The 15,927-nt window shown below is 36.5% G+C and overlaps 1 protein-coding gene across 3 annotated transcripts in view; it reads right to left on the bottom strand.

Annotated features, from left to right (window-relative positions):
• The window catches only part of ERBIN (erbb2 interacting protein), a 105,287-nt gene that overhangs the window by 44,763 nt on the left and 44,597 nt on the right, over window positions 1-15,927 (bottom strand). For all 3 annotated transcript variants that reach the window (XM_055144665.1, XM_055144714.1, XM_055144608.1), the window contains exons 3-7: window positions 10,192-10,389; window positions 8,610-8,727; window positions 5,872-5,950; window positions 3,264-3,353; window positions 1,901-1,957 (exon numbers count right to left, since the gene is read on the bottom strand). In XM_055144665.1, the coding sequence (XP_055000640.1) occupies window positions 1,901-1,957; window positions 3,264-3,353; window positions 5,872-5,950; window positions 8,610-8,727; window positions 10,192-10,380 (533 nt within the window). In that variant the 5' untranslated portion in view covers window positions 10,381-10,389. The remainder of the gene's footprint in view (window positions 1-1,900; window positions 1,958-3,263; window positions 3,354-5,871; window positions 5,951-8,609; window positions 8,728-10,191; window positions 10,390-15,927) is intronic.

The raw sequence follows: 15,927 nt of genomic DNA, 5'->3' as shown, positions 1-15,927 counted from the left end.
GTGGTATACCCTACTCTCATAAATAAGTAAATAAGTCCCTGACCTGAGCACTAGTAGGTGTGGCTCCACAGTAAAAGAAAAAAAAAAGTAATAATAAATTTAAACCCATCAGAATAGACAAAGTAATTTAAAATTTTCATCCCAGAAAAATTTGTTATGTAGTATAAATCAACTAATGAATTAGACTATTTAGTAATCACAAAGTAATTACAGTCATTTTTCAAGACCAATCACCTATTTTTAAAAGTTCAAGTTCTGAAAATAAATATTCAAAATTCTATAAACAGTAAGCATTAGTTTTTCCAAGTTTAAAAATTAAACTAAGACTCAAATTAAGTTTTATAAGAATAAAATATGTACCTTTGGATTTTTTTTTTTTTTTTTGCTTTTTGGGTCACACCCAGCGATGCACAGGGGTTACTCCTGGCTCTGAACTCAGGAATTACTCCTGGCGGTGCTCAGGGGACCATATGGGATGCTGGGATTCGAAGATGGGTCAGCTGCGTGCAAGGCAAATGCCCTACCCACTGTGCTATCACTCCAGCCCCTAAAATATGTACCTTAAAGTCATAATAATATCATTTTAATTCCTAACAATACCATTATTTTTCTTTACCTACAAAGACTTTTAAAATGCTCAACCTAACTTCATAATTAAATAAACTATGTCTTCATCTTTCCAGCTCATTAATAAATCTTTTAATAAATGGCCAGGGGCTAGAAAGATTACATAGCATTGAGGGTGCTTGCCTTGCCCATGGCTGACCCGGGTTCAATATATAGCACCTCACCATAGTTCTGGAGCGCAGAGCTAGGAGTAAGCACTGAGCACTGCTGAATGTAGCTCCAAAACAACAACAACAACAACAACAAAATCCCACACAAAACAAAAACAAAAAACTCAAACAAACAAAACAATAAATAAACTAAATGTGAATTTGTAGATCTGTTTCTTTTAGTTTTCTTTTATCTCTTAGGTGGCTTATCCTTGTGTGATATTAAGTTACCACTAGAGGGCCTTCTACTACATTTCTAATTTAAAAAGACACTTCTTTCAACTGGTTATTACATTTCACAAGAAATGCCTACAGGTATGCAGCTGGTGTCAGTTTGACCCCTGACACAGCCTATGGACCCTGAGCTTCACCAGCAATGACCCCACAGAAGAGAACCAGGACTCCCAAACACCCCCAGGTGTAGTCTACACTGACTCTGAGCCATGTCCCAAGTCCCTAAGATCTCTACAACTACTGGCCCAAACTCCAGTAGGGACTTTACTGGGACTCAGGTAGACAATAAATACTAATTATCTTAACTTTTATTTTGGGGTTTGGGGCCATATCTGGTGGTGCTCGGGGCTATTCCTAATTAGTTCCTGGTGGTGCTCGGGGCTATTCCTAATTAGTTCTTCAGGAGTGACCCCTGAAGTTGCTGAGAGGACAGGGAAGACTGTATGTGGTACTGGAATTCAAAATACAAGGCAAACACCTAACTCCTGAATCCTTAATGCCAAATCTTAACACCTTAACCTCTTTACCTCCCCTTTTATAGACAAATTATCAGTCAAGACTGAGTTCTTAGTTCCATAAGTTACATATTCACTTTAAACACAAATGATGTAGAACTCTATAGTGAACCAACTAAAATATGATGACCACAAATAGTTGTCTTTTAAAATAATTTGCACACATTTAGATATTAAAATATTTAAATTTCTCTAAGGTCTTAAGAAATATTTTTAAAATAAGTTTTTTGTTTTGTTTTGGGGCCACACCTGGCTGTGTGCAGGAGACCGTACACAGTGATAGGGATTGAAACTGGGTCAGCCCCTCTTGACCCATTATCTCTTTGGCCCAGAACTAAAAAAATTAACTATATTTTTTAGAAGGATAAAACTTACTTTGGCAACATTTTTAACTGGTTTTCTCGAAGTTCTAATATCTGGAGTTTAGTTAACCTGTAAAGCAAAATAAATTAAGATATATGACACTTTAATAAATTAATATAATACTTAAGTTTAAAAATAACTGATATAATTATGAAAGCAGAATTTCATATTAAAAATTACACAGAAAAAGGAGAAAAAACTATGTGCTCCTCAGAATTAAAGGGATAAACAGTTTTAGACATAACCAAAGCACAAAATGACTGATACCTAAATATCAATTCCAGAACATTTCCTATCTTTTTCTGCAAACATCTCCCCAAATTACGCCATTAGTAGATTGAAGAATAATTCACCTCTAGAGTTTGGCTCTGAGAGGGGAAAAATAAGGAAACATGAGGAAATAAAAGTGAAGAAATCCTCTCTCTAGCACTTTAATAAAATCAGAGGGAAGGTGAGAAAAAGCAGTGCACAAATGCTTTTACACTGCAACTACAATTAATATTCTAACATATATATAAACTAATTAATATGTTGTATACCTTAAATGTTTAGAGTCAATATATTTGCATTAATATAAAATGTAACAAATTTCAGATACAGAAAGGAACCTGAGACATAATGATTAATTTGAGAAAGGCAAACTCTAACATTGTGTTGTACCTATTACTCACAAATTCATTTTACCATAAAAAATTATTTAGAGACTGGGCTAGAGAGATAGCTCAAAATATTGAGCACCTGTTTTACCCACAGGATTCCATACTCAGCATCTCATGTTCTCTGAGCACTGCCAGAAGTAACTTTTTGAGCAAAAATCCCAGACAATGTCAGGTATGGCCCAAAGACACAAAAATTAAGTTAAAAATAACCAAAGAATATAATATGACAAGAATTATTCTGTAGTCTGACCAAAGGAAGGTTGGTACATAAATAAGGTCTATAATCCCCAGAAATAAATTATCTTTCCTAAAGACTCTGAATTAGAGACTGTCTAGACAGAATCAATAGATTGTTAGTTTGAAGACTTTGAATTACAGAGATAGAACCAATAGTTAGACTGGTTTAAAATGGGTAAGTGCAAAAAACAAAGTATTCCATATCTAAAATATCTAGATATTGTTCCCATTTTAACTATTTGTATATATACCTTAAAAATCAATTCAAGACTTAACTGACTTTTTTTTTACATTTTCAATAATACTATTTATTGGGAAAATAAAATCGAAGTCAAAACAGGATCCAAAGAAACTATAAAAACCATAATACTTAGAGAGTATACAAAAGAAGAGCCAACAAACCTATAATTAATAGTACTACTAAAGCAACTTGCAGTTTTGTAAAATTGAAAAAGGCTTAACAATAAACTATAATTTACCTGCCAAAATTAGCTGGCAAGAACTCAAGGAAAGCATCATTCAGATATAACTGGGTTAGATTTAACAGCTGAGAAAATCCATCAGGAAGCCTAAATAAAATACACCAGAATTTAAATTCATATACAGAATTCCAGTCTTACTAAAATATAAGTGCTAACAACACACATTCTTATAATAGTCATTTTACTTTTAGAAAGATCTTCAAGTTGAGATTTCTTTAGTAGCAATAACTTATCTACTTTAGTGCTTATATCTTCTCTGTTTGTAAAAAAAAAAAAGGCAGCATTTGTCTCAATAAGAGAAAAATTCTGTATATATACTACTACGTATAAGCCTCAATACAAATAAATGTACTAAGGACAAGTATTCAATCAGTAGACACCTACTAACATCAACCAAAGAACAAGATAAAGGCAAGGGATTTAACTCAATGGCAAAGCACTTGTCTAGCATGTATTAGGCTGTGAGTTTGATTCCCAGTACAAAAACAGTAAGAAAAAATAAATAATTCTTTATTGGGCAAGGGATGTAGCTCAGTGGTAGAGGGCTTAACTTGCATATTAAGGCCTGGGTTCAATCCCAAGCACCACCATCACATAACTACCAAAGAAGAATTAGATAAGAATGTCTAAAGTTTCATCACACTATTTTGACTTGGAAGACTGGATATTCTTTGTCGTGAGGGCTGTTTTGTACAATGTACAGAATTTAATAGCAACCTTGTTTACGCACTAGATGTTACCTCCACAGATTGTAAAAACCAAGCTTCCATAATTTGCCCAAAAAACCACCCTAGGGACAAAATCATCCCCACCTGATAACCACTAGTTTTGGTTATTATTATTATTATTAATATTATTATTATTATTATTATTATTACTGGACTGGAGCGATAGCACAGCAGGCAGGGCGTTTGCCTTGCACATGGCCGACCCTGGTTCGATTCCTCCATCCCTTTCGGAGAGCCGGGCAAGCTATTGAGAATATCCTGCTCGCATAGCAGAGCCTGGCAAGCTATCAGTGGCATATTCAATATGCCAAAAACATAACAGCAAGTCTCACAATGGAGACGTTACTGGTGCCCCTTGAGCAAATTGATAAACAATGGGATGACAGTGCTACAGTACTATTATTATTATTTTGTTGTTTTGGAGGCTGCACCTGGCAGTGGCTCAGGGCTTACTTTACTCCTGGCTATGCACTTAGGAATCACTTGTGGCGGGGCTCTGAGGACCACATACAGTCCAGGGATCAAACACAGATCAGCTGAATGCAAAGCAAGCTCTCTGGCCCTAGTTCAGGTTATTTTTTTTTTCTTTTTGGATCACACCTGGGATGCACAGGGGTTACTCCTGGCTCATGCACTCAGGAATAACCCCTGGCGGTGCTTGTGGGACCATATGAGATGCTGGATATCAAACCTAGCTCGCCCGCATGCAAGGCAAACGCCCTACCCGCTGTGCTATTGCTCCAGCCCCTATTCTATTTTTTTTTTTTTTTGGGTTACACCCAGCAATGCACAGGGGTTACTCCTGGCTCTGCTCCCAGAAATGACTCCTGGTGGTGTTCAGGGGACCATATGGGATGCAGGGAATCGAACCTGGGTCAGCCACGTGCAAGGCAAAAGCCTTACCCGCTGTGCTATCGCTCCAGCCCCTCCCCTTAATATCAACATTTGGCTCCTAAGAGACTATACACCTGTAAAGAGATAAGAGTATGTAAAGCTGAGTAACATGTTAAAGTCATGTAATAATATATGGATTATTCTGTGTATTTCCTCTGTCATTAAGTAAACTACAGATCTACAGATGAAATGTTTTGCATGTGGAAGTCTCAGGTGCAGTATCCCATATCATATGGTCCCCTAAGCATCATAGTGGGGAGGAGTTCCTAAGCATTACTGGGTGTGCGCCCCTTTCACCGGAAAGAAAGAAATTATAAACCAAGAACTTGATTTCAAAGTTCTAGCACCAATGTTTTAAGATGAAGACACCTTCATATAACATGTTTGTTCTTAAAGAAGTACAGTAATTTCTTGTAGTAAATTATCAGTCTTTCACTCACCTTCTTCTCCCCTATCATTTGTAAAAGCAAGTAAGCAACACTATATTTCCAGAAATTCATTAAACACAACATTGCAATATAGTAAAGCTGATTTTAACTTTCAACTTATACTAAGTCGGCTTCACTCTATTCATCTCTTGCTTCACATCATTCCATTTTTACAAAATTGTGTGACACTTGACATATGCTATAGACAAACCACATAGTTTTCTGTTTTTCCTGTTTTCATTCCTTGATATTTCAGTTTTTATTGCTTTCAAAAGTCTGAGTGTGCTGCAATCTGATTTGTAAAAATATTATTCTTAAATTGTATAGGTAACATCAAGTGAGACATTATAAAACCTAGACAAAAACATTTGCTTCACCTGTATTTCAAATTAATCTAGGTAAAATACAGAGTGAGAAAGATTATTTAAAAGGTTCCTTTTTAATCTAAAACTGAAATCTTATAAAAATTGAATTTATTGAAACAGAAATTAAAACTAAATTACTATTTCTTAGTTCTTTTATAAGTTAATATAATTCAACAGGAAAAAAACTTACTTAGAAATAGGGTTTACACTGGCCTCCACAACTGTCAAAACCTTACAATTTTTTATATTTTCTGGAAACTCTGGTATTCCTAGAATATAAACAAGTATGTAATGAGTAAAAGACTATAAAAAATAATAACAGTAAATAATTCATACCTTCAGATTTTACCAAACTAAACAGAAATAGAAAAACATCAATCACTTAAATAATCTCTCCCTTTTCTGTTTCAATTTTTTGCTCACTGCCTCATTTTATGCCATCAATTATCTTTAACAGTTTTATTTCCCTGTTATATTTCCAATACAGTAAAATTACCAGATTTTCAGAGGTTAAGGAACTATTTTGACTTCAACAGATGGTGTTCTTCTTTTTTATTTTTTGAGGTCATACCTGGTGACGCAGGGGTTACTCCTAGCTCTGCACTCAGGAGTTACTCCTGGCTGTGCAGGGGGAAGTTATATGGGATGTCGGGATCAAACCTGGGTCACCTGCATGCAAGGCAAATGCCCTATCAGCTGGACTTGCACTCTGGCCCCGTGTTCGTGGTGTTTCTCTCTCTCTCTCTCTCTCTCTCTCTCTCTCTCTCCCTTTTTTTTCTCCCTCCCCCTCTTTCTCTCTCTCTATCTAAAGGGGCACCTCCCAAAAGGAGCTCAGAGGGCGAAGGATCATTATCAAGCAATTCTCAGCTAACCAGACCAGACAATTCAATGCCAGGACCCTAGGGGATAACCTGAGTGATGCTAGGGGCCTCCAGGGCTATACCTAGTGAAGCACACTGTGCCAGGAATTAAGCCAGCATTGGTACACACATGTATCTCGACCCTATACTATTTCCCCAGAACCTGCGTGTTTGTTTGTGGGCTTTGTTTTGTTTTTTCTGTTTTTGCTTTTGCAAACATAACTGGTGATGTTCAGTTATTACTTCTGGCCCAGTACTGGGAGTTTACACGTGATATTTATTCCTTTCACTCCCCCTCTACATCACTTTTCCCTATGAACCATTCTGAGTGTTATAATCACCATACTTTATGGTTTTCATAAGAAGAAAAACCATTTTAATCCAACAAAAAATGATTTCTCTAATACCAGCTGCTATTTGCAGCTTGGATAGCTTGGGATAGCAGTATGGTGAACTTTGTATTTCTTTTAAAAGCTAACAATAAGTCAAAACTCTAGGCATAAAAGGGTAGATCATATTAAGACTCATGGATGAACACTCCAGTTTACTATAAATAATTTAAAGAATGAATTTCTAAGCCAGAGAATAAGGAATTACAGCACTTGCTTTGTATGCAGCAGCTGACCCTGATTTGATAACTGGCACCTTATGGTCCTGTGAGCACCAACTGGGAGCCAACTCCAAACACAGTAGAATCAACCCCCACCTGCACTGTCAGATGTGACACAAACCCCACTATCTCTTTTTCTTTTTTTTTTGAGGGGGGAGGTGAACACCACATCTGACATTGCTCAGCATTGGCTCTGAGCTCAAGGATCTTTCATGGGCTGGGGGACCACATGGAGTGCTGGGGATCAAATCCAGGTTGGCCACCTGCAAGGCAAACATCCTACATGCTGTACTATCCGTTTGGGCCCCCAAATCAATTTCTTATGAAATGAAGACAAAGAACAAAATCTTCAATCTGCGTACCTCTTATACACAGACTGCATGCACCACAATGTAATTAGCAGTCTCACAAAGCAGGCAGGGAAATGGTAATATTCGTATTACATAGAGGTTAGTTAAAAATTAAATTAAGCCTTCATATAACAAGACAACCAATAAACAGAGAAGCAATAATAAAAGTTGAGTTCTTATTTCCAAATAAGTGTTTTAATCATTAAACCATATAATCTGGCCAGTCAGGGGCAGTGGGGGGTGGAGTGAAGGTGGGGGCAGAGGAAGGACTTGAACTGAAAGAAGAGAAATCAAGAAAACCTAAAAGTAAAATCCTGAAACAATTTTAAATAACTACAACATGCTAAAAATCCATTACAAGTATTCCATGTTGTTTCTGGGCAACTCTCAAGCAACAGACGAGTATTTTAAAAGTGCCTTTATCTGGCATATTAAAATATACCAATTATTAGACCGAACTGATACAAACACGAAAATGGATAAAAATGCTAGAGCTTAGGAGCTGGAGAGATAGTACAGGAAGGTAAGACATCTGGCTTTTCAATGCAGCCAACCCGTTCAGTCCCTTGTACTGCACACAGTCCCTCAAGCATCATAAGAGCACCATCCTGAGCACTTCTGGACATAGCACAACCACTCCTCCCACAACCCCCCTCACCCCCACACAATTACTTTCTTTCACACATCTAAGTTTATATATGTGAATGCTAATACATTACAATATGGATTTTTGTGTTTGTTTGGGCACACACACAGCAATGTTCAGGGCTAATTCCCTGTTCAATTCTTGGAGGTCAATCCTAACGGTTCTTGGAGAACCATGTGGGGATCAAACCCTGGTCATCAGCAGAGTACAAGGTAAGTGCATTATCCACTGTATAACCTCTACAGCCCCTGGCTTTTAAACTGTATTTCTGTCATTAAAAAACAATGAAATATTAGCAATATAACATGTTCCCAAGTAAATATAATAAATTCCCTAACAAAACACTAGAGAAAGCAGGCAGTACAAGCTCAGGAGAGTACATGTTTCACTTATATGAGTCTGTAGATTTGATTCCCGACACACAAAAGAGAAAGAAAAAACAGTTAAGGAGAAAAGCCTTACCATTCTTGCTGACATCCAGTTCCCTGAGATTAATGAGATTTGCAATAGATGCTGGTAATGCTGTTAAATCATTATCTGCCAAACTCAGTTTGTGTAGAGACTGACAGTTAAAAAGTTGCTATTGAAAAAAATGAAAGGACAGATTAAGTTTTCTTAAATATTTCAGTTATTAATCTAAGTATTTATATATCATTAAAACCTAATGTGTTATATCTACACAAAAACAAAGACCTTACTATTTTATTATGGATCTGAACACAACTGAATTACAAAGAATGATTTATAGCCTCACACTTTTGCACTAAGTAAAATCACAGTGAAAAGAAGTACAGTTTTAAGTCTATGCTGAGAAAGGAAAATGTGGCTGCAAAAAGCTTGAATTAATATTATTTCATCTAAAATGAGGAATTGTAACATTCTAACAATTTGAAGACACAAAGGCTAAAATTCTTATTTTTAAAAATGAGAGGGAAAGGAGAGATTAAAAAAAAACAACCCTCAATGAAATGAAAACCTCCAAGATTAGTCTATCCAGTTAGAATCAGATTTGAAGGAGCAATGCAGAGCTCATGGACAGGAAACAGTTCAAGAATTCATAGCCCTGAAACAAGTTTTAAAGCAAGAAGCATTAAAGGAGCATCTTTAAAAGACAAAATACTGGGGCTGGAGTGATAGCATAGCGGGTAGGGCGTTTGCCTTGCACGAGGCCGACCCGGGTTCAAATCCCAGCATCCCATATGGTCCCCTGAGCACCGCCAGGGGTGATTCCTGAGTGCATGAGCCAGGAGTGACCCCTGTGCATTGCTGGGTGTGACCCAAAAAGCAAAAAAAAAAAAAAAAAAAAAAGGCAAAATACTTCTCAGCAAGCACTTTGCCGTTGAGTGTTGCATTCACCCACAGTAGCATTTATGGTTGCCCTCTACAAGGTTAAGAAAGATCTATTTATTCCTAAGTTGTTAAGGGAATTTATACCTTTTCAACAATGAATTAATGTATTAATTAAAAAAGAAATGCTTGATGGGGGCAAGAAAGATGGCTTAAAAGACTAAACACATATTCTGCATATAGAAGACCAAGTTCTATATGGTATGGTCATGCATACCTGACATGGTATGGTTTACCCAGCAACACCTCTAAGCACCTGAGCACTGCAGGTATAAATCCCCAACCCCCACAAAAAAACATGAGGGTCAGAAGTTGTGTCTCAGAGGTAGATGCATGCCTTGTTATGTTTGAGACCTTAGATATAAATGGGCAGTATTAAAAGAAAATGCTTGGTTTACCCTATGATAAAATTAAATATCTGTATCATTATGACATTAGGAATATTTTATTCCTAGGCTTAAAAATAGTCAAAGGTAGAAGTCAGGAAAGTGGCTCTAGTGCTCATGGTAGGGCTTTATATCCCCAGCAATGCAAGCTAAGTCCCCACCTCCACATACACACATCCCATGGGGTTATAGTTTGCCTCCCATATGTTGCTTTCACAAAAGCAAGAGTGTGTGCTTTTCATAAAAGTAAGACTTGCAAAACAAGTTATTCCAGAAAAATAGTAACCAAGGGAAACTCTTGAAGGATATACCTTTGGAAGTTCTTCGATCTGATTAGCATCTAAATAGAGCTCCTCCAATGTTTTTTCAAAAGTAAAAATCTCTTTGGGAACCTGCTCCAAACTGCAATGAGAGTAATCAAGAGTAGTGATAGTCTCCTCTTCCCCTCGTAGGCAACGGCATGGGACCAACCGCACAAACAAACTTCGTTTTGTAGTCATTTTCAGAAACTGCAATATTCAAGTAAAAATAAATTTAGTTAAAACACAGATACGATTTCAAAACACAAATATTGCAACTTATTACTATATATATCACATATTGATTATGTTTCCCTTATTAACACACACTATGAATGCAACATTGCTAATAAGCTTGCAAATTTTATATATTTTAAATTTCAAACTAAATTCAAACACTTTGGCACTTCAGGTACTCATTTTTATACATTAACCTACAAGAATTACACATTTTGAGTCTCATTCTCAGTAAGAAAAACACTACTAAAACAAAGAGATTTAATTTCTGACTAATAGTTATTTCTTAAGAGGCTGACTACATGCAATTTAAAGCAAGAAATAAGACTATAAGACATCATATCTTCCTAAATATTCATTGATGAGAAGACTCTTCCCAAGACTCTTCAATATCAAAATTCCAATCCTGCCAAATATGTTTTGTTTCAATAAAACACTGGTATCGAAAAGATTTCATAGATCTATATTTAAGATTATAAGGTAGCACTGTAGCACTGTTGTCCCATTGTTCATCAGTTTGCTCGGGCAGGCACCAGTAATGTCTCCATTGTGAGACTTGTTACTGTTTTTGGCATATCGAATATGCCACGGGTAGCTTGCCAGGCTCTGCCGTGTAGGCGGGATACTCTCGGGAGCTTGCCAATCTCTCCAAGAGGGACAGAGGAATTGAACCCGGGTCGGCCACGTACAAGGCAAATGTCCTACCCGCTGTGCTATCACTCCAGTCCAAGATTATAAAGTAGAGAATAAATTTGTCTCAATATAAACTTTATTGGTTAAAAAAACTGATTTAGGCTAATAAAAGGAATGGGACAGGCAAAAAGGATTCTAGGAAGCAGATAATGGGACAGTGTGGGCATAGTACAATGAACCCCTAAAACATTGATATTAATACTTATTACAAATTATGATAACCCAATTTTAAATGCCACTTTTGGAAACGAAGGTACTTAGGTATAATTCAACTATATTATTATTGTTTTTAAAAAAATTTTTTTAGTTTAATTTAGGGGCCAAAGTGATTGTATAACAGTTAAGCTCTTGAATGTGGCTGATGCCAGTTCAATTCCCTGTACCACCCTATGCCCCCAGAGTACCATCAGGATGGACCCTGAGCATAGAATCTGAAACAGCTTCTGAGCACAGAATCTGAAACAGCTCCTGAGTACCTGAGAACCTTAACACACTCCATCAAACAAAAGCTTACTTCAACAAAGAAGAATGATAATCAGCATTACTAATTCTTTGTAAAATGAGTTTTTTTTAAAGGTTTTAAGGTTTTTTTAACTTAAAGTGCAAAAAGCATAAATTTTAATAATTTTCAACCAAAGTTTATGGAAGATTCATTGCAAACAATGAATCTTGTACATTCACAAAACCAGAGTGACTTGAGGAATTTTATGACTGATTTTAAATGATGATTCCTTATTCTAGGTAAAAATTATTTACCAGGAGAAACACTAAGTTGAAGTAAATCAAACAAATACCTTTGGTACAAAATGTAACATAAAAAATATGTCTTTGGTACAAAAATAAAGCAAAATTCGGTAATAAAATATAATCTTAATACATCATTTAATAATATATCAGGAAAAAAAATTTAAATAATTCCTCTTAAAAATTAAGACAGAAATAACTTTACTGATTTTCTTTTGTTTCAGACTCAAATACGGTTATAAACGACATTGCTGTTTGAAACTCTTCTAGTTCAGATAAGACAGTCATAAAGTGAGAACAAAAGGGTATTTACTTTGCAATCCTTTGCAAGGCGTGTATAGGGGGTTAGGGGGACACAGTGCATAACTCTTGCACAATCTCCCCATTCTGACAATCTTCTTTTAAAAAAAGATTCACTATTAGTATTTGATTACTATTACTACTTGATCACAATGTGCCTGGCACTCTGTTAACTTTGTCTTGTTTCATTTTTTGCAATACTGAAATTGAACCCAGGGTCTCAGGAGTGGGAGGTGTGCATTCTACACTGAGCTCCATCCTTAGCTTCTAAAATTGTTCTGATAAACTATACACACATTCTGACTATATTCTCATAACTTTTTAAGACAAGGACCATTAGCCATGGTTTTCTACAAAGTAATAAAATACACTGCTTCTTATTATAAATACACTATATAATAATGATATATATAATTTTAACGTACATAAAATCACAACTGTTGATACAATTCTAGAGCTGAAACTGATTAGATAACAAAGCTCAATATTAAAATCATTATGTATAAAAATTAATTTTTATGTAGAAATTGTTATATCTGATCATGAAGTCCTTGTCTAAGAATTTATTAAGATGAAGGGATTGATGTTGGAACAATAAATGACTGAAACCCAATTACGAACAACTCTGTAACTGTGTACCACAAAATGAGTCAATTTAAAAAAAAAGAATTTTTAAAAAGAGTTTATTAAGCTGTTTATTACTAGTTGAGCCTTCTGTGTTATTGTTTGTTTGCTGAATTTAGTTGTCTTCTATGTTACTTTCTCATCTAATCTGGTCTACTCCTACTGGAATTTATAATGATGTATTTTAATTCAGGTTCTCCAAATGGGGCCGGAACAACAGTATAAAACAGGTAGGGCGTTTGCCTTACCGAGGTTCAATCCCCAGCATCCCATATGGTCCTCCAGCACTTCCAGGAGTGCAGAACCAAGAGTAACCCCTGAGCATCTCTGGATGTGACCCAAAAAAAGTCAAGACAAAAAACCCAAAGAAACCCCAGATTCTCCAAATGATATCAAAAGACCTTTACTATCTCTTAAGGGTTTATAAATAGTGACAGGATTCAGAACACACTGCACTAATTTAGTGAATACAGTAGTACCCTCTAAACTGTGACTTCCCTTTCTATAATTTCATTCATCTGTAAAGACCAAAATTATGGACACTAAGATATTTTGAGAACAACTGAAGAACGCAACACATTAAGTATGTTATAGTATACGGTATAATCTTTCTATTTTTATTTTAATTGCTCTCCTTTGTTTCTGCTTTTTGAGCCACACAAGTGATGCTCAGGATCCAACTCAAGCCTTCCACATACAAAACAGGGCCATCTTTCTGATGCTTAATCCATGCCTAATTTAAAAATTAAAAGTTTGGAGCTACCCTGCAGCATATTCAGGATAGTGCCAAGGCAATCCCAGTCATTAACTGGCAGTAGCTTATACAACACTTGCTTAAAACAAAAACAAAAACAAAAAAAACCCCGAAATATAAAGATCAAAATGATTAAATTTTACTGTTTGACCTATTTTTTATGGCACTGTCCACTCCTCATCAACATAAAAATATCTGAATTTAAATGAGTCTTCATTTTCTTATGAAGGCTCCTATCTCAGAGAAAATGTAGAACTGTAGCACTGTCATCTCGTCCCGATGTTCATCGATTTGCTCGAGCGGGCACAAGTAATGTGCCTCCACTGTGAGACTTGCTGTTACTGTTTTTGGCCTATCGAATACACTACCAGTAGCTTGCCAGGCTTTGCCATGCAGGCAGGATACTATTGGTATCTTGCCGGGCTCTCTGAGAGGGATGAAGGAATCTAACACGGGTCGACTGCATGCAAGACAAATGCCCTATCCTCTGTGCTATCGCTCCAGTCTTGTTAATCACATACAGGATCATGCTGAAGGCAAAGCATAAAAAATTACAGAACTTGCTACCATTTACAATATTTCTTTTAAACTTTATTTGGGGTTATCTTGTATCTTGTAGTAATTCTCCTAATTTTATTCTGTAAAATATTATTATCATCTACAATTCACGATAATTTGTCACTGCCAATCTACACATATAGCATTTAAAAAAATTTATTTTATTGGTTAAGTATTATAGGCAACAGTACTAGTGGTGCAGAAGATATTATTTGGTCCCCAAATTTAAAGGCAATGTTTCAATGCCAGAGCCACAGTTCAAGTCGTAAATTTGATCCCTGGCACCTCATGGCCCCCAAGTTTCCACAAGTGTGACCCCTGGTGAGTTTTAAATGAAAGGTCAGGGACGTGGAACTTGAGCGTTCAGTGGTGAAGAGCCACTTCCCTAGCTAGCCCATGGCAACGGAAGGAAAAAGGATGGGGGAATGGAGAAACAGGACCTGGGCCCTAGGCTGGGTGGTAGTCAGTTTATTTCTTGCTCCTCCCCAGCATAGTCTGATCTCTCTGTTACAGCTCAATCATAGCCGTAGTTTTGGTCATAGTCCCAGTCATCACAGTTCCACCATCCTAGTCTCATCATAGTCCTTAAAGTTCTCTACCAGTCCTTGACATGACAACGTTATATTCCCCTCTTTCCCTTTACAGCATAATTATATAGAAATCATGAAGGGTGGGGGTACAACATAGGTGAGTTTGAACATTGTCATAACAACAAACAGAGGTAAGGCCACTCTTTCAGGAGATTAACAAAGGACAAAATCTCATCTGAGGGTTCAGCACTTCAGATTACTAGGAGATCCGCTCAAGGGTGGGACTGCTTTCATCCAGGGTGTATTGCTTTCTCCTTTCCTCAGCTAGTAATCTATTTCAACAATCATAGTACATTTACTTCTTATAATATTTCAAATAATTTAGTATGAACACAATAAGAGATAAATGAAACTTAAAGGTTGGCTCTTACTGGGGACATCTGGCTATATATACCAGACTACAGTTCTCAGATCAGGTTAGCCTTTCCTAACCCCAGCAGGGTCCTTATTCAGTTACTTCTTTTTGAGTCATGACAGAGTTTGTTCTATGGCTGTGCCCTTAACTTATACTTATGGTGCTTAGCTTGTCCCCTTTTGATGCCAGGGTAGCTTACAGCTTGCCCTGGGTTTATCCAGCCCCTTCGACAGGATCCTGCTTTTGGAGTGCTAGGAACTAAGGGCAACTGAGGTTTAAGTCAAGTAAATATGGATGCCCAGAAGTAAATATTATTTTGGAGTCAATTAACTCCCATGTTACAAAGCATAGTATGAACTGTCTTGCTGTGTCTATACAAAAAGGACACTGTTAAATAAACCATGTAAATGACATAAAGAAAAGAGAATATTGAATGTAATCAAAGTAAAGTAAAAGTAAATTGAAATTTACCAGTAGTTACACATGCGGGGTGGGGAGCTGGGGAGGTGGGGGGAAGGGGGAGGTATACCGTGATTCTTGGTGGTGGAATATGTGCACTGGTGAAGGGATGGGTGTTTGAGCATTGTATAACTGAGACTTAAACCTGAAACTTTTGTAACTTTCCACAAGGTGATTCAATAAAAAAATAAAATTAAAAAAAAAAAAGAAAAGAGAAAAGCAATATAGGATTGTTAGTGCTTGATGGAATTGGGTGTGCCTCAGGGGCACTGTTGTGGGAGTAACTCAATAAAACTAAGCTCCCTGCGGGAGAAGCAAGGACAACCCAATGTTATCCAACAAACTCCATAAAGTAAATAAAGATAATGTGTTTTTAAAAAAATTACAGAACCTCAGAAATGACAATTACTTTAGATAAAGACTATTAAAAGTGC

The sequence above is a fragment of the Sorex araneus genome, chromosome 1 (assembly GCF_027595985.1).
Source record: "Sorex araneus isolate mSorAra2 chromosome 1, mSorAra2.pri, whole genome shotgun sequence".
In the NCBI taxonomy this organism is placed as follows: domain Eukaryota; kingdom Metazoa; phylum Chordata; class Mammalia; order Eulipotyphla; family Soricidae; genus Sorex; species Sorex araneus.
Note: the sequence above shows the minus strand (reverse complement) of the source record. Positions and strands in the feature narration are given on the sequence as shown.